The sequence below is a fragment of the Oreochromis niloticus genome, linkage group LG8 (assembly GCF_001858045.2).
Source record: "Oreochromis niloticus isolate F11D_XX linkage group LG8, O_niloticus_UMD_NMBU, whole genome shotgun sequence".
In the NCBI taxonomy this organism is placed as follows: Eukaryota; Metazoa; Chordata; class Actinopteri; order Cichliformes; family Cichlidae; genus Oreochromis; species Oreochromis niloticus.
Genome location: NC_031973.2, coordinates 19,165,402 through 19,185,594, shown reverse-complemented (window position 1 = coordinate 19,185,594; position 20,193 = coordinate 19,165,402). Strand labels below are relative to the sequence as shown.

Here is a 20,193-nt window from a genome sequence, read left to right as displayed (position 1 = left end):
CTTAGAGCTTACTTTGAACCCACATACGGCATGCTGCACAGTAGCCATGATGGTTGTCTCTTTCAGTGAAGGTCAGTGCTTTATTGGACTCTGAATGCTGGCAGATGTTGAAGTTTCTGACAAATTGAACCAGGACCATTTTTAGACATAGATAAGCTCTGTGGTTACCAAGGGTGGTAAGATCCCTGGTGAGGGTATGAGTAACTCTGTATGAGCATGTGTTCTGAGCTGTAGTCATGTATCAGTGAGTAAGTAAGTTTACAACTTATATAAAATATATATAATCAGTTTTACACTTTGTACTTCTAAATATTAGAGTAACATTTAAATAAGGGCTCTTATTTTCCTATCAGATAATGAGTTTCACAAATCATTCAAGTCTGTGTATATTAACTGTATTATGTGTTATATAAATACATTGTCAGCTATAGAAAGCCTTTGTTTGAAAGCCTGACTGTTAGAGTTGTCCCTAATGCCTTAACAGTGCATTTATTCTATTATTAGACTCAATTGGTTTCTCTCAAAATGTGAATGAGCGCATACAGCACTGTGATCACACTCTGGAAATTGTTCCCACATATGGCATAGAAATTAAAAATTTAACAGTATTCTCTATAAAGCCTGTTTTGTCTGATCATTTCTTAATGACATTTAAATTTACAGTAATTGATGGCACAGCCCGACCTGTCCAGGGTGTACCCTGCCTCTCGCCCTAAAACAGCTGGGATAGGCTCCATCCATTCATTCTGGGATGAATGGATTAATTAAGCAGTAATACATAAGCAGGAATACATTTCATTACAGGAGATGCCAACAGATCAGAAATGCTTGACTCACTGGTGTAACTCACCAATGTCCACCTTAAAGTAAATCACCAGCAAGCTGGAAAAAGCATTAGCTCACAACTACATTCATTACACTTTATAAGTCTTTTTGAAATTTGGGCTTAACAAGCGTTGAGAGATTTGTTTTTTTAAAATTCTTATTTAGACGCCTCATCTTGTGTATTGCTGAGTTACGCAGATACAGTTTTGATGATGGTACAAAACATGCACTCTTTAATTATGAAAATAAATATTAAATCACATACTGAGTCATAAATAGCCATAAGTAAGAGGTTTAGAAACACAGGTGGATAGCGATGTGCATGATGCACACAAACTCTAACACACACAAGAAGAAAACAAACTAGCCATAGACGGATGATGAGACCATGACAGCTATGAGCTTTCATGACTGTTCTCTGTTAAAAAAAAAGAAGAAGAAGAAATGATTACACTGACATGATCCCATGAGCTAAACAACGCTAAAGGTTGCCTGAGCACGACCTCTCTGAGAGCATTTTGGCATCTTTTCATATCTTTGATTCTGTTGCCTGTTTTTTCCCCCTTTTGATGTAATTTCGAAATGCCTGTCTGAATTGTCATCTTTGTGTTGAGGAAAGATGAAAAGAGAGTAGGCTGTTCAGTTAGAATACCGATAATAATTTTACACTTTTCAATGCCGAACACGTGCGGAGCTCCGGGGACAAAAGGAAAATGTTGCCTCTTGTGGGGTTCAGCTTTATAATCTGAGTAGAAGATGACACTGACCTTTAAAAAAACACTCTCGATCCTTTACTCAGACTCAAGAATCAGACTCATGAGCTCTTTAATGGAGCTAGATTGCATTGTGCTGGCTTTGAAACTAGGATGCCATTAATGCAGTGGGTATAATTGTTCACAAGAACATTCGAACAGCTTGAAATTGTGATCAGTGCACCTGCAGTGTACAAGGCTACTTCTGTAACTGGAAAATATTCAAGTATTGACTGACTCCACACCTGTTTTCACTGTGGGAGGTCTGGATAAAGGGGGACTAGCACGGTTTCGATAAATCTGCACTCATTTACACTTGGCAGTATTTAAACTGGCACAGAATTCTGTCTTTTTACTCATTGTGTTTTCCCTCTGTTATACCGTTTTTCAGTCGATTCTTACTCTTCTTCCTGGAGGAAACTGTTGCCCCTGCTTTTTCTAGATGCTCATTTATTCACTATTCACAGCTTTTTCTTTGAAGGCTCTTTAGATCTTGGCACCATGACAATACATACTCACTTCAGTATCACATCAGACCTGAGATGTCAGAGCTCCACCTGCAGCTCCCTAAGGAACCCGTGTTTGTCAATTGTTGATCTGAGAATCTGGTGTACATATGTACTTTTTTCATTAAATGACCACAGACTGTCAAGTTTATTCTTCATGTATATAACACATTTATTAACAGGTACCGTTTCAATTAAGTCCATATATTTACATTCCACATATGTCACAAAAACTGTACACATTACATGTCCTATTATTATTACTGGAAAACACATATATACATATATACATGTGTGTGCTTTTATTGGCACACTGAGGTGCTAGCTTAACAAGCCAAGACAAATAATGAACTAGATTGCTGTTACATTATGGTCCACAAAGCCACTATTGAGTATGGGTCAAAGGAGACAGACTGTTTTCTTCTTACAATTTTAAAGACATGTTCTCCTTCTCAGTTCATTGTCTCCAGAGGCTCCAAACATCATAATAACTGCATCTATAACATGCAGGCTTAAAATAGCCAAAAGCCTCATTTCCAATAAGGTCGACTGCAACAAGAAACGTTGGAATAAATAAAAAGTTTTACTCAGTTCTGCTCAGTTGGAGTGTATTTTGTCATGTCAGTATTTCTGGTATTTAACACTTGTAAGACAGGCATAATAAACCAAACACAAATTACCCGAAGGTTATAAAACCAGTTTTGTCCTCTTGAAATAACTTACATTATTTTTGCCACATTTAATTGTGCAAACAGAGCAAATGTACAAAATGACATCTTAATGGAGGAATTCTGCTCTACTTTAACTTTCTGAGCTTAATGTGTGTTTATTACATTACATATTGCGCTTCTCAAGTGTTTGTCTAAAGCTGAACTGCATCTTCAAAACCGCTGTTTAGTCACCTAATAAATATTACAGAATCTATATAAAAATGCAACGCACCAAATAACTTGTCAGAACTATTATACAGAATTAGTTAAATTACATAGTTTACATCTGCTTTGTATAACAAAGGCAGCTGTTATCCCTGTGCTGCTAGTATGACCCTCCTCAGTGACGGCTGCTCTCTCTGGTGGGCTAGATGTCCACCACGCAGCCGGAGGCACTGGCTCTTATAGCATCAGATATGACTTTAGCTCCAGATTCTCCAATGCCATTTCCCTGCAAACTGAAGGAACAGTTTTAATACGACAAATCGATAAACAGATAAATAACTATAAATAAACGGTAAAAGAAAACTTACTTGATGTACGTCAGTTGGTGGTTTCCCTTCAAGGCTGTTGCGATGAATATGGCTCCATCCATGCCCAGAGAGTTCTCCTGCAGACTGATGAATCACACACGGAAGATTTATTTTTCGATCAAATGTAGTGATATCTGTGAGTAACTCTATAAATTTCAAACGTAAAGGTCTGGATATTGATGAATGTTGGATTCCAGAAGAAAAAAAAACAAAAAATGGGGATTTCAGCACACATGCATCTCTGTAGCTGGGGTTATTTGCAGCTAACCAAATAATGGATGAACAGCAGAGGAGAGTGTGGGAGAATAAATTTGAGCCCTGATTAAACAGATAAATCAGGCAGCATGTCAATCTGCAGTAAGGAACCCTGGAGGAGGCTGCTGCTTTAAAGTGATTTTCTTTCTGAAGTTATAGCGTAAAATAGAGGTTACATATTATTATTTTTTTTAATCACTGGGTGAAGCTGCTCTGAGGTGACAGAGTAAAAGCAATGAAATCAGCAGCTGCATTTACTTTTCTACCACAGGTTTAATATACGAATGGAGTTTATGTCATGAAATGAAGTTCCAGTTGTGCTTACTTCAGCGACTTGAGGCTTCTGTTGGATTTCAAGGCGTTGGCCAGGGCCTTGGCTCCCTCCATTCCTACAGTGTTCCCACGCAGACTGAAAAACATAGTGGAAAATGAGCTGCGAGCTCCACCCAGGTGAGTGTCTCATCAGACTAGAGCCTTCAATTGTTTTTCTCACTTTTCTCTTGTGTCGTTTCAATGACAGGTGAAATTGGTTGTTTACCAGGACTAAAAATGACAGTTTGCAACGAGCTGCTGTGTGCACACTGCTCAGCAGAAATAAAATGTAAATGGGAGTCACAGAGAGCTCACACACCAGAACGCTTCTTTTGCTTTCTTTCTGAAAATCTTTCAAACACTTTTCTGTCCATAGCTGGCGCGTATTCTTCTTTGCTCCTGTTTTTCTTTAGCACTGTGTTGTTCTGTTCGGAGGCAATTGTATTTTAATTGTCTCTTTTGTTGCTTAAAAAAAAAAAAAATTAATTATCCTTTTAGTGAAGTTCCTGAAAGGTTATGAAAAACCCATCAAGAAAATCTTTAGATTAAAAAGTCACTAATGAAGAAAATTTGTTTTGGCTACTTCAGCAAATAAGAAGCAGTCAAACTCATTCTAAAATCCGCTGAAAAATCTTTGTTCACTGCTGCAAAAAAAGTCGTTTGAATAAACAAAGAGATTTTACATTTTAAATTTACAATAAGATCAACAGAAATGCCAAATTACTGATGAAAAACTAACTACATCGCATGTTTCAGTAGCTTGTCCCATATGGAAAAGAAATAGTAAAAACTTATAAAAACTTGCATAAGATGTCGCCTACTTCATATAGTGAATATAAGGCTTATATGATTTACTCATGAAAGTGGCCACTTTCTCATTACTTTCATATATTGTTTTAGTAAGTATCCAAAACATACAAGTTTCATTTATATAATTTTTCAATGGATCTTATATCTGTTTCCACTCTTGTATGCTCTTCATACAAGTTTCACACAAGACAGATACAAACTTTATAAGATTTATATATATCTTTTCCATATGGGGTAGAGCCACCTCTAGCAGGAATAATCATTTCTGCATGACTTTATCAGTGTCTCACATCACTGTGGAAGAATTTTGGTCCTCATATTTGATTCCAAAATTATTCCAGGTACAGAGGAGGTCATGGTTGACCTAAGGACTGCAAGGTGTCCAGATCCTGTGGCTGCAAAACAAGGCCAAATCACCATCCCTCCAACACAGTGATTGACAGTTGTTATGAAGTGTTTGTGCTGTGTTCAAATTTCCCCAAATGTTACTCTGCGTATTGTGGCCAAACATCTCCACTTTGGTCTTTTCTGTTTAAAGGACAATGGGCTTCATTTAATGTGCGTGGAGTTCTTACTCTATTCAAACAAACAAGTGTCTATGCAAACTTACTCTTAGATTTAAGAAACATGTGCACCAGCTTGTTTTTATTCTTACCACAGTTTATATGTTGATAAATCAGACTCTTTCAAAACAAAGAGGCTTTTGCAATCTCCATAAAATCTGGATATTGTCACGTCTCCATTTCATTCAGACGTACTACCTTGACTTGTAGTCAAGACCGCCTAAACCAAGACCAAGACAATACCAAGACCAGAGGGTATCGAGACCAAGACAAGACCAAGACCAAGACAGACTGAGTCAAGACCAAGACAAAGTCGAGACGAGACAAAGACGGAGACCGAGACAAAAAAGTCTTTAAGCTGCAGCCAGATGCTGCTTCGTTTACGGGTGTCAGGCATATTTATGTGTTTTTGTGATGCACTCGCACAGCCCTCCTCACCGCTGTCTACTGTCTCACTCACTTACTGAGAGGACAGACACACGCTCCACTTGACTGTCGCGTCTCTCACCCTCTCTGTTTTTCACATAATGATATTATCCTATATCCTCACATGTGATTGGCCACAATATGGAGGGATTGGAGCACAGCTGAGCCACTGTGTGAGAGCTGAGCAGCGAAAGGAAATTAAGTGAGGAGCCGGCTCTCGCTCAATGGGAGTCGACTCTTCTGATTCACCACAAAGCACTCTCTAAGCACGGCTCTTAGAGCTGATGCTTTTGCGCATGACACATTATCGAATGTTACGTTGTGTGTCGTGGATAGTGTTGACTCCAAATCTCCCGACCACTATATCGATCTGAGACGGCAAGATCGAGACAGCCAGACCAAGACAAGACCAAGACCAAAGTCCGTCGAGACCGGTCTCGAGACATCCAACTCTAGTACTTCCAGGTAAAGCAGAGAAAGCAGTTACTATCTTGCAAGAGAGAACCGTGCACCACTAAAAGAGGAAAGCAGGAGAAAGTCCAACTGAAGAAACTTAAACAATTGTCCAAAGAGGAAAAGGCACAGCTTTCCAGAGTGTTTTCAACAGTTTAAAAGAAAAAGGAAAAGTGGGGCTCCTACTGACAAAATAGTAGCTCTGTATATCACATCCCCTGAGACTTGCTTGGAACTCAAAGTTGATAGAAAAAAAGTCTAACTGAATGAGAGAAAAAGAACAAAGAGGACCATATCTGTCAATCTGTGATAAGAAACTCACTGAATTCAATTTTTCAGCATCCATGAGAGAGGTCCAAGAAATTAGACTGTAAGTGATGACATCCAGCACTAATATCAAGGCTTTTTGTAATAAAAAAAATAACTGTAATTCTAAACATTGTGTAAAAATTTCCTACGACAGCCAGACTTTAATTTGTCTGTACACAAGGTCAGATTTTTGAGTGCACATTGTTAGTAAATGAGGTCTAAAGTCCCAGAAATCTTGTGGTTTGTTCAAATACAACTTTACTATCCTAACCTGTGCCACTTCTTAGAGAGAAGAGGTGTCGTCCCGGCAACCCTTTCGAACAAGCCACACTGGTTCAATCTTGTTACCATTGCGCCATCATGAAATTTAATGCTTAACTGAGGCCTGTAGAGTCTGAGATGTAGCTCTTGGTTTGTTTTGCAGTTTCTCTGAGCATTGCATGGTCTGACCTCAGGGAAAATTGGTGGGCTGTTCACTCTTGGGAAGACTGTGACAATGTGTTAACACACCTGAATTCACCACACCAGCAAAATGCCAAAACCTTTGCTTTTACAGAGGTGCTCGCACTTGCTGGTGATCAGTTAATCAAGTGTATTTGATTAGCAGCACCTGCCTTCTTAAGTCCTATAGAAGCAGTTCGGTGTTTTTCACATTACTGGGGTTATTGCATTTCTTTTTCACATGGCTGTATGTATTGTAATATTTTTATGGTATGTTTAAATTTAACTCCATAAAATCAGAGTGAATGTAAATCCACAATAATATAGACAAGTCATTACATGTGGAAAAAAATAAAGAAATGTAAAGTTGCCATTAGAAACACACTGAGTCATTTAATCATCAAGCAGCAGGGGAGCTTAAATAGTCTCAAACTGGTTGAGGATTAGGTGCTGAATTTTCTCACATTATTCACAAAGAGAAGGTCTAGTGGTATTCTGATGAGTCACCACTTTTATTGTTTATCATTTGGAAATAACGAACATTTCCATGGAGGCGCACTCATCTGATCCAGTGATCGTGATCATGACTTGTCAGTGATCTGTTAGAGACAACTAACTGCCTTCTTAAAATAATATCTACCTCAAGCAGACACATACAACGTTGCCAGACTGCAATCAGTAAATTGAAATTGCATGCTGGGATTGTCAAATGAAGATAAACAAAGCTCATAACAGGAAACAATCAAAAGCTATTAATCTTTAGAAGCAGACAGATAAGAGACTGGAAGTTAATTTAGATAGAAGTCAACGAGTGCTGCTTGGTTTCACTCTGCTGTAGATTAGGCCAACTTTAACTGACAAAGCTAAGCTGCTGAAGAGCGTCTTAATGATATGCGGCTAAAACAAAGGAAAGGTTGACACAAGGAAAAATTTGTACTCACTCTAATGTTTGCAGGGTCTGGTTGGTCATCAGAGCTTCTGCCATTTTAATGGCGCCACTCGTCCCTGCTGAGACTCCCTGAAGACTGAAGAGACGTCACACAAAAGGGTCACACATACAGGACATGTTTGTTCACAGTTCTATATTTATTCTATACCTATAAAAACAGACTTCTGTCCTCAATTTTGATATTTTCAACTTAAACAACCACAAAAATGATTGATCTGTCGTTGGACACGATCGTTATGCCAACCATAAAGTGCGCAGTGACGCGTTGGTTTTCAGAGCCTCAGCGAGAAAAGTGACGCCTTCATTCCCGATAGCATTTTCTTGAAGGCTGTAGGATGGAGATAGAAACACACACAGAAACAGCTATGAATAACAATACAGCCTTGTGGATAAGGTTTTACATAATTACATGGTTGCTGATGACATATGTTCACTCAAAGCCTGGAGCGAGTCATTTCTCCAAGTAATGCCAGCGCAGGCTTTGACAACAGGAAAGAGTTTTAAAATTTTGGGTGAGATCGATATATTTACAAACAAAGGAGTGAAAAAGGTTTGTTGGTCTTACTCCAGGAGTTGCATTGTGGAATTGGAGAGGAGTGCATGGGCCAGAGCTTTAGTGGCCGTGGACTTGATGAAATTCCACTGCAGACTGTGAAAAGAGAGGAAAAGAAGAGACCCAGTATAAAGCAAATACACTTGAATTTATTAAAGATTTATTAAAGATGATCAGAAGGTTGCTGGTTCAATCCCCAGATGCTCTAGTCTGCATGCCGAAGTATACTTGGAAAGATACCGAACCTTAAAGTTGCTCTCCAATGTGTCCATCAACGTGTGAATCTTAGACAGAAAGCATTTAGGTGTCGAAAAAATATGGTCGTGTTGTATAAGGTGCTTTAAAAACTCAAGTAGAGTAGAAAAGTGCTACATAAGAACCATTTACTTCACTATTTTGATTTAGCTCCAATTTCTGCTCAACCACATTTCAGAATCAAAGACTCTAACCATTCATTCTCTTCCACTTGTCCTTATCGGGGTTATGGGTAGAGTGTGTGCTTAAAGATATAGGTATAAATATCCTGCTTTGTTTACTAGAACTTTATTACATCGCTGAGAATGCATCGGTTGCTGTGCAGTGCAGACTCCCACTTCTACTCTCAGAGTGGGGTTTATCTGTTTGGATGTGTTTATTTCTGATTCAAGCTCCACTTACTGCAAGGAGGTTAGGCCTCGATTAAACTTGATTGCACCAGCGATAGCTTGAATTCCGTCATCATGTAAAAGGTTGGCTGTGAGACTGGAAAACACACAAATATGCAAACAAACACACAAATATGAGCCCTATTGTATGTAATGCAAAGACTGTCAGAGCGTTTTCAACATGTCAGCTTTCACAGAGGCTTCAAGTTTTGAAAATAACACTGGAAAAAGGTGATTACAGGAAGTATTATAACACTAGAAGATGGCTGCAGCTGCCAGTGTTGCAGTAGGTTGGAAATGTCCCCACATTACCTACACAGAGCTACACAATACAAACAGTTATCTCGCAGTTTTTGTGCTTTTCATCATGCAGCAGTATTGTATGACACGGCATGATCTGGGGGAGTGACATTTACTGAACAGTCGGGTATTCCCGCACTTCTGTGAGGGATGATACTGTACTACTATTAATGAGCTGACTCACTCGAGGTCCTGCAGAGTGTTGTTCTCATGGAGGGCATGGGCCATGTTCTTTGCTCCCTCTACCCCAATGGAGTTCTCCCTCAGACTAAATAGACAGAAAAACACATGAAAAGTGACATAAGACACAAGCATGACAACTTTACAGCCACTAAAATGCCAAGATACTGTCAATTTGGCAAACCTTTTCCAAAGACAGACTTTTTTACTCCCTTTTTTGAGACACAAAATATGAATACTAATCACATGTGTCTAACAGATAAGATATACTGCACATAAGATACAGTTAGTTTTATAGGTTTTTGGACTGAGAGACAATATTTGTCATTTTGCCTCTGCACCCCACATCAGTGGATTTTATATCAAATAATCAAGTGTGAATGACGTGCAGACTTTCAGTTTTCTTTTAACCCTTTGACTGCCTCACCAAGAAAAATACAGTGAAAACTATTTGTCCATATTTTCTATTCCTTTAGGTCAATAATGATATAATTATATATAGTCTCTCAAAGTATGCTCAACCAAATGGTTGAGCAGGCAGTCAAAGGGTTAAGGTGTTTAACAAAAGTTGTGCCTTAAATGATCAGGAATTACAGCCATCTTTATGCAAAGCCCCCCTGCTCTGCAACAAAAAAAGAAAAACCACAGAAGACAACTAAAGTGGATGATGACAGAATTATTTCCATGGTTAAAGGGAAAAAAACCCCCAAACACCTTTAAAACATCTAACCAAGTCAAAACTGTTTTTCAAGGAGGTAGGCGTATAAATATCAGTCTGCAGTCAACAAATGCCTTCATGAATGGAAATAGAGAGGGTTTAAAATGAAAGTGCAAATAACTACACTCAAGAATAAGAAGGCTAATGTAGCCTTCGCCGGGAAACATCTAAAAGAAACTGCACAGTTCTGAAAAAGTAAAAATAAAAAGGGAGGAAACAGCATTTGGTGATGCCTGCAGGTACTCAATGACTGCAAATGATTTTCCTCCAAGTATTAAAAACATCTTTTTATTAAATTTATTTTAGTTAAGTCCAATTAAGTTTGAGCTTCTTAAAATGGTAGACTATGCATAAAATGGCTATTATTCCTAAATAGTTATTAAAAAAAAAAAAAATTAAATCAATTGAATTAAAGTCTAAGTTGTAATCACATCTTGACTGATTTAAAATCCACTGTAGTGGTGTACAGAGGCAAAATAATGGCAAAAAGACAAAACATGTGGACTTGTGTAACTGTAAAAGCATTTAAACTTTATTCTGTTGAACCAAAGTCTGCAGCTAATTAGCAATACATAAAGAGTCGGAGGTGCAGAAGGAAACAACATGCTAACTTTCTTCAGTGCTAATAAAATTAATCTGCACAGAAAGAAAAGCTTGAGGAAAAACTTGCACAAGATGCCTACTGAAGCTAAGTCAGACAAATAACTGACCCAGATCACTGATTGGTCACCTAAAGCTCAAAATAACATCAGCTTTTTAAATCATTTCTTAGCTAAAGTAACTCTCTTCTGAGTTTAACTGACAGTTGCTTGTTGGAAAAATCAAGTTCTCCCAAAAAAGACAAAAATATTCTTGGGTTACTGCACAAACACAAACAGGGAAACTTTAAGTTTGGTCCTTACTTCAAGGAGACAAGGCCATGGTTCAGCCTTAGTGCTTTGGTTAAGGCTGTCATTCCCTTGTTGCTGATCGAGTTACTCTGAAGGCTATGAAAAGAGATGAAAAGTTAAATGCAGCTGTAATGAATAGCATTCAAAGCAAACACCATTTCCCTTTCTGTGGTGTGTGAACTGAAATGTCACTTCCCACACGATTAAAATGCATTTGCACTGCACTCATGGGCAGAAGATACTAACTGGAGTGAGAGAAGAGTGTGGTTGACCGCCAAAGCCTCGGCCAGAGCTACCGTCCCTTTATCCCCAAGCTGATTACCACAAAGACTGCAGACAAGAACACAAATACACCCGACGCATTAGGAGAAAGAAAGTCATTAATCTGAATTATCAGTATGTGAACCAGGTACATGTGTGGTGGTAAACAAGATCAAATGAAGCCTAGTAACAAGCTAGTGTGTCAATGAGCTATCATAACTGTACACCTCATCATCAATCTGCAAAAATGTGAAGAAGTAATGATTAGCTTTTAGTCTTTAAATGTTCTGGCCTAGGAGTTCAGTACATTATCTCCAAGATCACTGAATGAATATTAATTCTGCATTACATCAACTTTGTGAGAGTCCGGTTGGTCTTCAGTGCTTCTGCAATCCTTTTGGCTCCGCCTGCTGCGATTGTATTCTTCCGTAAACTTAAAAAAAAAAGATGCACATTAATCTACGGGACATTCATAAAAACAACATCTGTAAACAAGACCAAACTCACTTCAGAGACACCAGTTTGCGGTTGCACTGCAGCACTTCTGCAAGCGACTGAGCACCCTCCTCCTCGATGGCGTTGTTCTGAAAGCTGATGAGAAGTCGGGAAAATTGAGCAAATGTACGAACTAGAAAATATAAACTGGAAGTCTGTGTGTGTCAGTTAAGCTGTAGAGCAATTATACTCAACTTGATTGATGTCAGGACTTGGTTCATTTTCAGAGCCTCTGCTAGGAACTTTGCACCTTTGGAGCCGATGTTGTTATTCCGGAGACTAAAACAACATAAACAGGTCATTAGATGATTTACTAAAACTCTACATAGCAATAAAAGGTGTAAATTATAAGGTGCAGGTTTAGCATTATTATTAATAAGTATTATGATCAACTCTTGAATGACTATACTACATCAAAACTAACAGGCTTTGCCCCATTTCAGGTCACTCATTTTTTATTACAAGGTTCTGTTTTTGGGAAACATTATATACTGTATGTAAAAGATGGAAGTAGCTACTATGTTGTCATGGTTACTCATCTTTTAAAGCCTTGGTGTGAGCAATTTGTCCACTGCCATCTTAGTTTTTTTAATCTAGACACAAGAGAAACTGAGAAACTGCACACTAACAGCTAGCCAAGCTCTAGAGCAGCGAACTAGCTACTGACACCATAAAATATACTTTTCAGACGTGGGGGCAGCAGCTATCCTTTATATACAGATAATTGGAAATACTGAACTCAAAAGGTTTTAATTGTTCATTCAGTTCAGACATCAAACACTGCAGATCTCACTTGAGAGAAGTCAGCGTGCGGTTCACCAAGAGGGCTCGACTCAGGGCTTTGGCTCCTTTGTTGCTGATGGCATTGTCCGCCAGACTGATGGAGGGATAGAAGAAATTGCATTTATGTTGTTCAAGGTATTAATAATAATTACAATCATAATTATACTTTCACCAATCCTACAATCACACAACCACTGAGAGTAGTCAGCAAGGTCAATCATAAAGCAGCTTGATGTGATACAGTTGTTCAGAACAACGATTGTTTCTCATATGATGCTTTACCACACAAAAAAAAGACTCACCTTATTTTTTGGATATGGCAGTCTTTGGCACTCAGGAGACTTCCCAGCAACTCCATGACATCATCTTTAAAGTGATTATTCTCCAACCTGATGAGCAGATAAAACCTGAGTTTCACCGTTGAATCCTGAGTTTAGTTTTATTGGATGTATTTGGGTTGAGAAGCTCACCTTAGATGGCTACAGTACAGCAGCTGCGGGAGCAAACATTTCACTGTCGAGGCGTTCAGAGAGGCTGTCAGGTTGGTTTGTTCGCTGCACTCCGGAGACACGTGGAGCAGGTAACCCAGCACCACACAGTGAGGCCGCGTTAACTTTCCCGCTAGACTGCCGAGCCGTAAATCCTCCTCTACGCTCCGCAGCATCTCTGTATGCTGCAGCTCCTGTAAACAGTAAGCTAGGTTGACTGCACGCAGGGAGACCACAGCACCCCCGCTGACCAACAGACCCTGCAAAAACCCTGCTGCCCATGTCTTGTTGTTGCCATCGTCTTTCCCGAGGGCCAGAAGTCCAGCAAGAGGTTTGATTGCAGCTGAGCACAGCAGGCCTGTTAGGAAGCGTACGAACACATCCAGGTGACCATCCTCAGCTTGTTGTGAGTGCTGAAAGGCACTTCTGAAGTGGTTCTGGAAACCAATCTTGGGCCAAGACATGGAACTCTCAGAGAACAAGTCAAAGATTGCCCGCTTTGAGGAAACATGGTAGAAAGTTGCTGCAAGAAACTCCTGCAGAGTCAAATGTGTGAAGCGGTACGTCGTGTTGATGGTTGACTCCTCCCGAACAAGAACTCCAGAACCGAGACTGCTTTGAGTGACCAGTAGCTCAATCCCATAGTTCTTGAGGTCTTGTTCACTGAAGACATACTTGTGTTTAAGAAGCCCATAGAAAGCCAGTCGTCCGAGATTCCCCAGCAGTTTCCGATTGCTCCCGTGAAGTTGCTCCATTTTTACAGGCTCTCTGCCTCTTGGTTCGCCCAATTCTGCTTTCATTGAACAGAAATTGGCATACAGCTCAGTGCAAGTCCTCGGAAGAGTCTCCTGTGCTTCATTCTGCATGATGTATAACAAAGTGTCAGCTACTATCCAGCAAATACAGGGTATATAGCACATCACCATCAAGATCTTATTGGATTCCAAGTGTGACCATATTTTCCTGGCAAAATCCTTCTCAGAGAAATGGTGATTCAGAAAGATCTCTATATCCTTTGGACTGAATCCTGGGATCTCAGTCACCCTGTCAACCAGACCTCCAGGGATAAGGGAAGCTACTCTTGGCCTGGAAGTCACCCAGACTGCTATATCGGGAAGCAGATTCCCTCGAATGATGTTGGTGACTAAGTCGTCAATAGGCACTTCTTTTTTTGGGTCGCTGCAAGGAGCTGCATCGGAAAAATTTAATTTGCAGCGGAATTCGTCCAAACCATCAAGTATGAGCAGAGTCCGACAGGAGCTGTTCAGGACCAGACTGGGATCAGATATATGAGGAAAAGCCATTTTCACCAGCCTCTCAGCAGAAAGCTTGTCCAGCAAGTTCAGCTCGGCAAATGTGAACGGTAGCACAAAGTTTATGTCTGTACAGATGATCCCTTGGCACCACTGCCGGACAAAGTGTCTCACCCAGGTTGTTTTGCCGATACCAGCTACCCCAACTGTGAGGGAGACCCTAGGGGGCATACTGACTCGGGTGAGGGGCTCAAATAGTTTTGCTAACCCCAGCTGCCTAAGATGATTTCTTTTCTCTCCTCGAGTCACTCCCACCTGCATCAGGTCATGCTCCTTTTGTTGGAGGTCAGAAAGTCCATCGACAAGTAGTAAGGTTCTTGATGAGATGTTAAGTCTGGGGCAGCTGATTGAGTCTCTGTCTCTGTACTGTTCATATCGGCGTAAGAGGACCTCCTTGTGCTCTTTTACCATGGCATCTACAGACAAAAACAAAAGAAATTCACCCCGGTTATTCTCTGGAAAAAGGACACTAACACGGAACAGTAATTTTGTATTAAGCTTTGATCCCAGTGAGTGAAAGGTGCTTTGCAATATTGCATTTAAACTTACACAGTCATACACTAAACACTATAGAAACACTTGTAAAAGCCACATGTCTATAGAGGAACCAAACTGGCAGAAAAAAGTATTAATATCTACATTTCATATACATATTTCCATATGCAAGCAAGAAAGCAGAAATAAGTAAACAAATAAACATTTTAAAAATTATTAATTAGTAAACAAAAATGGCAAATTAATTCAATTCCATGCAGCGCTAATTAACAACAGCAGTAACCTCTAGGTGCTTTATATTGTAAGGTAGACCCTACAATAATACATACAGAGAAAAACCCAACAATTATATGGCGCCCTGTGAGCAAGCACTTTGGCGACAGTGGGAAGGAAAAACTCCCTTTTAACAGGAAGAAATCTCCGGCAGAGCCAGGCAGAACTTACAGAATATTATTTTATTTATTTATTTTCTTTGCAGTTTCATTCCTCCGGACTCGTTGCCTGAGCTACTACCCCCCATATTTAAAGAATTACACAGGACAGCGAGTAGCAGCCTCTTACCGTGGTTAATGATGAGCTGGGCAACCTGAGAATCTGAGCTCTCTATAAAACCCTGAAGGACATCAGAGCCTTGACTGTCCTTGGCAGTGACAATAGTGGTGAGCATGTTAATCTGATCCTGCAATCGGCCTGCTTCCTTGACCTTGATCTCCTGAGCTGAACTGAGTACATCCAGGTTTCTCATGTGGTTTAAGATCTCCCCCAGGAAGGACGGCGTAATAAAGCTCTGCAGCTGGTCTTGATGCTTTTGGATCCAACCAAGATCTAAAGAATAACAGAACACTTTTAGGATTTTTATGATTGATGAGATTATTGTGGTGTTAACTCATGAGCAAAGACACTTCCTTAGGCTGGGACAATGCAGGATTATTTGTGTTTTTGTCGGATATTTATTCTCATTAAAAAGTCTGAGGATGGTAATTGGCTTTGCACACAAGAGGACACCATATTTTTTAAAGAAATAACATGCCTTTGCCTCATTTAATTTTTCCCCTAATCTTTATATGTGTATGTGTGTATATATACATACACACACTCAAAAATTACAGCCAAGTCAGCTTCTTCTTTGTTGTGTAATACACCCAGAGACATATAAACATTTTCAAAATCCTCTTGGCATGCAGAAATCACCACATCACAATCAGAGCCTGTGGTGTCCTTAAAACCACTTCAATAATCCATCAAAACCACCAACCTGCCATTTAGAAACGGTGTAAATGTCTCTTAACAAAGCGGGAAAAAATAAGAGGAAAGAATAAAGAGAGAGCATCAGCGAGTTTACAGGAAAGCTTGAAATACAAACCTGAAAACTGAGGATCTGCTATGATCACACATTTGCTTAAAAATCCTAAATCAGGAAATAGTCTGCTTATGAATTGGCGAATATCCAAGCAAGTGTTTACCTTACGAACTCCCAGGATTGACAGGTTTGTTTAATCTTTTCCTAAATTTACAAGATCAATCAAAGTCTCTGCTCAGACTGCTGCTCGGAGCCGACATACGGCTGGATGGTTGGATGGAGATCAAAGTGATTTTTTAAAAACCTGCAAACTTACTGAGAAGTATTAGGGTTTGCCCCTACAGGAAACTTGCGAGCGGACGTGGTGAGCACTGTGTCAAAGTTTTCTTAATGGTAACTAGGTGACAGTTTAAACACACCATAAACAGCACCTGTCACTGCAGACAGTATGAACATTGCCACACTTTAACACTTTTTCAGGTATGAAACTGCCAGACTGAGGTAAATCTGCAACATTTTTTTCATATTTGTAAGAGAACAGTTCTGTTCTCTGTAATGCAATACCACTTATTCTCTTCTCCAACAGCAGAGGTCGGGATCTTGAATCGTAATAACATTGTTTTCTTGTTTGCGAACCATATGGTGAAACAAAGACTTGAAAGCTAAACCACAGAGATCAGCTTGTCCTACAGATGACACCTCTGCAGCTCAACACTGCTGATAAGAGCAGAATATGATGTGCACCACTAATGTTAAAATAACTACATTTAAAATCCATTTCATGAGCCTGCCATTATCACTGACGCACTTTTCATAAATTGTTTTTTTTAACAAAGCAACAGCAGCGCAGGACAAGGACAGACAACAAGAAAAACACGGCAAGCTGAAACAGATAGACGGGGACAGATCGAGGGTACTGAGATGTAAATGGAATCAAATTAGATAAAAAAAGAAGCAATATCAGTGCTGATAACATTGATATATGTGTTCATACCACAAAGATGTGTGTGTGTATATATATATACATAAATTTACACATATACATAAGCCCCCACACCTATACACTCATACAAACATACACAGACAGATACACATCCATGCACGACACTGAAAATATATATATATATGTATAAACCTGTATGTACTTACGTGCTTTTTTACATATAATAAAGTATTTAGATGCCAGTATTAATACACTTTACTTCCACTGATGACGACTGATTGAACTAAATGTTGCTGTCTTAACGATCACTATTAAATTTTTGCCAAAAAATTATTTTAAAAGGCTAAATAAACCATTACAGACACAGCGACTCCGACTCTTACCCTCCGTTTCTGCTTGCGATGAGGTCGTAGACTGAAGATCCACATAGCAGTCGTCCTGCCACGTAATGCGTTTGCTTCGGTCCAGGATAGAATCGTAATGTGTCCTCTCCATGAGAAACTCTGATATATGTCTGCCGCTGATGCTCCCGCTTTTATCTATGTGACACACACACACATTACTTACTGCATGCAACCGGACATTATGGGCTGTGATCGATGGGGGTTAAGCCAATCAAACACGTTTTGCCTTCAGTCATCCTGCTGAAGCTCTGAAGAAGAGTTTGCTGTATAATACTGCTACTATTAACCCTAATACATATTTATAATAAAAGTGAGAAATTAAACTGATATGTTGTTAGTTTTATAAACACTTTTTGCACATTGTTGAATATGAATTTTCGCCTTTAACTCAAAGTCTAAAGTATCATCATTATCATTTTGACCATTTCCTTTAGAAATATGTGTGCAGAGTATCATTATTATTTACTTAATCACCTCCAATTAATCAGTGTGTTTATTAAAAAGGTACACCTGTATACACCTCAGTAACACATGCTTATGAGAGCTTATGAGAACACAAGCACAAGTTGAACACTGTGTTTGTTGTTTGTATTGATATTGTATGAAGAGTTCACCACATGCAGATTTTGTGACTCTGAGCACAGTAGGAGACAAACACCACCTGCACCACCTTAAGGCCTTTCTCAGGGCAAAAGGACGCGCTAACTGGCTTGGGATACACAAGTCTATGAGTAATGAATCTACATAAGAGATGAGGAATAGGGAGAGAACCAGAAGGATCAGACTTTTTGATCTTTTTCTTTTGCCCCCCCCCCAAAGAGCCAAGTCGCTGGTGCTGCTCGATTATATTTAAGTCTGTTTATCCCCTGGGGGTGCTTGTTGTCGGTTTTGTCTATATCTTATTAAAGCTGTATTTCAATAAGCTATTTTTCCAGTGGTCTTTGTCTATTTTTGACACGACAACATGGACTAAGACTCTATAATCCCTTTACTAGACATTGCTGGTGATCCTTTGCAGAGTTTGCCTCTTTTAAGTTGATGCAGCTTTGCTGGGGAGTTACATATTATCCCCAAACTTCAAGAACCAAAAAGATTTTATAAATTAAAGGCAAATGAAATGAGCACAATGTGCCCAGGCCAAGTTTTTCAAGTTTAATCCTCTGGAAAGACCCACTGGTTTAACCATGAGTGTGAACAGCCTTTCAAATAACCAGATTTACGGTAATGTTGTGCTTGCTGCACATCCTGGAGTTTGCAGAAGAGTGTGCATACACAAACATACTATTAAACAGGGAAATATGTAAACTATACACATGAAAAAGTATCTGCCCCCTTCCTGAATTCTTAGTTTTTTGCATGTTACACTTAAATGCCCTCAGATCAGGAAATAAATCTGAATAATAGACAACGATAACCCGAGTAAATTCAAAATGCTTTTAAACAGCCGTTTCATTTGTTAAGGGAAGGAAGTACCCACATCTACCTTGCCCTGTGTGATAAAAGTAAATACCTTCTCCCTGCACTGTGTGCAGTTTATTACAAAATATTAAGCTCACAGTTTGTGCATGAACATGAAAAGTGTGAAAGGAAGCTTCTTCTTGTTTTCACTGCAATTTTACAAAAGCTCAGTGAAAGTAGTGCAAACAAAAATTCAAGTTTTGTTTGAGGTTTTGCCGAGAAACGGGGAAACTGCAAATGCTTTCCTGTGTGGTTTGTTGCTCATTGCATCATGTCTCTAAAAGGAAGACACAGTTTTAGTAGCCAGAGTAAAGTTTATATCCGTAGCAGCCAAATTAGCCTCATAAGAAGGTCCTACATGTGATATTTTAGAACTATGTTGTATACAAAATAAAGTACACGTGTACTGTTAAACGGCCATCCAACACAGATAAGTCAGTAGACGATGCTAAAGATCAGTAGGAGCCTCAGACGGTATGAAATCTTGCAAACTACAGTATCTGGTAGCAGCAGCAAAAACACACATTACAGTAGCACAATGTGCTGATTCAAGAATGCCAGCATTACACAGCAAGAATTAAAAGCCAGGAATACGAGTGTTTGCTCTAATGTATCATATTTCATTGTAGAAGTAAGTGAAAGCCTGTTAAGATTATACATACTCTATTTTCACTAGCATGGAGCTGATGCTGACTCACAGCCATGATGGAAAAGTAAAGTTTACGACTCTTTAAGCTGCTGAAGGCATGAAGTCAGACACTCTGTAGCAAAAAAAAGTAGGAAAACTCAAGTGACTCACCATGGGTTAGAGGAAGTTGTCTGAAAGGATGAAAGATGCTTCCTTTACCGCGGTCTCATAAAGTAGCCACATGATTATCACAGAAAGCACATATCTGAAGAGTAGAAGTGCAACTTTGACGAATCTTTAAAGGTTATAATACAACTTTGAGTTGGCAGGCGAGTGAAGTGAGCCTCAAACACACAGCAGCTGAAGTCAGTCTAAAGTCTGCTGCTGGAGATACTGCTTCGTGCTGCACCTCCTTTCCGGTGTCGTGCCTCATCTGCATTTTTGCACTGTGGTTGGCAGGTTTAACAGTGACAATAAGAGAGAGAAAAAAAGTAAC

The 20,193-nt window shown here is 39.4% G+C and overlaps 1 protein-coding gene across 1 annotated transcript; it reads right to left on the bottom strand.

The window, feature by feature from the left end:
* Positions 1-2,230: 2,230 nt before the first annotated feature.
* nlrc3 (NLR family, CARD domain containing 3) lies at positions 2,231-20,143 on the bottom strand. The gene is made up of 19 exons (XM_003438603.5): positions 19,869-20,143; positions 17,591-17,746; positions 15,526-15,789; positions 13,139-14,885; positions 12,971-13,057; positions 12,679-12,762; positions 12,081-12,164; positions 11,898-11,981; positions 11,740-11,823; positions 11,376-11,459; positions 11,142-11,225; positions 9,526-9,609; positions 9,055-9,138; positions 8,410-8,493; positions 8,089-8,172; positions 7,837-7,920; positions 3,907-3,990; positions 3,327-3,410; positions 2,231-3,251 (listed from the first exon to the last, which is right to left on the bottom strand). Exons 2-19 carry the CDS (start codon positions 17,700-17,702, stop codon positions 3,161-3,163), a joined length of 3,393 nt encoding a protein of 1,130 aa, XP_003438651.1. The 5' UTR covers positions 17,703-17,746; positions 19,869-20,143; the 3' UTR covers positions 2,231-3,160.
* Positions 20,144-20,193: the final 50 nt, after the last annotated feature.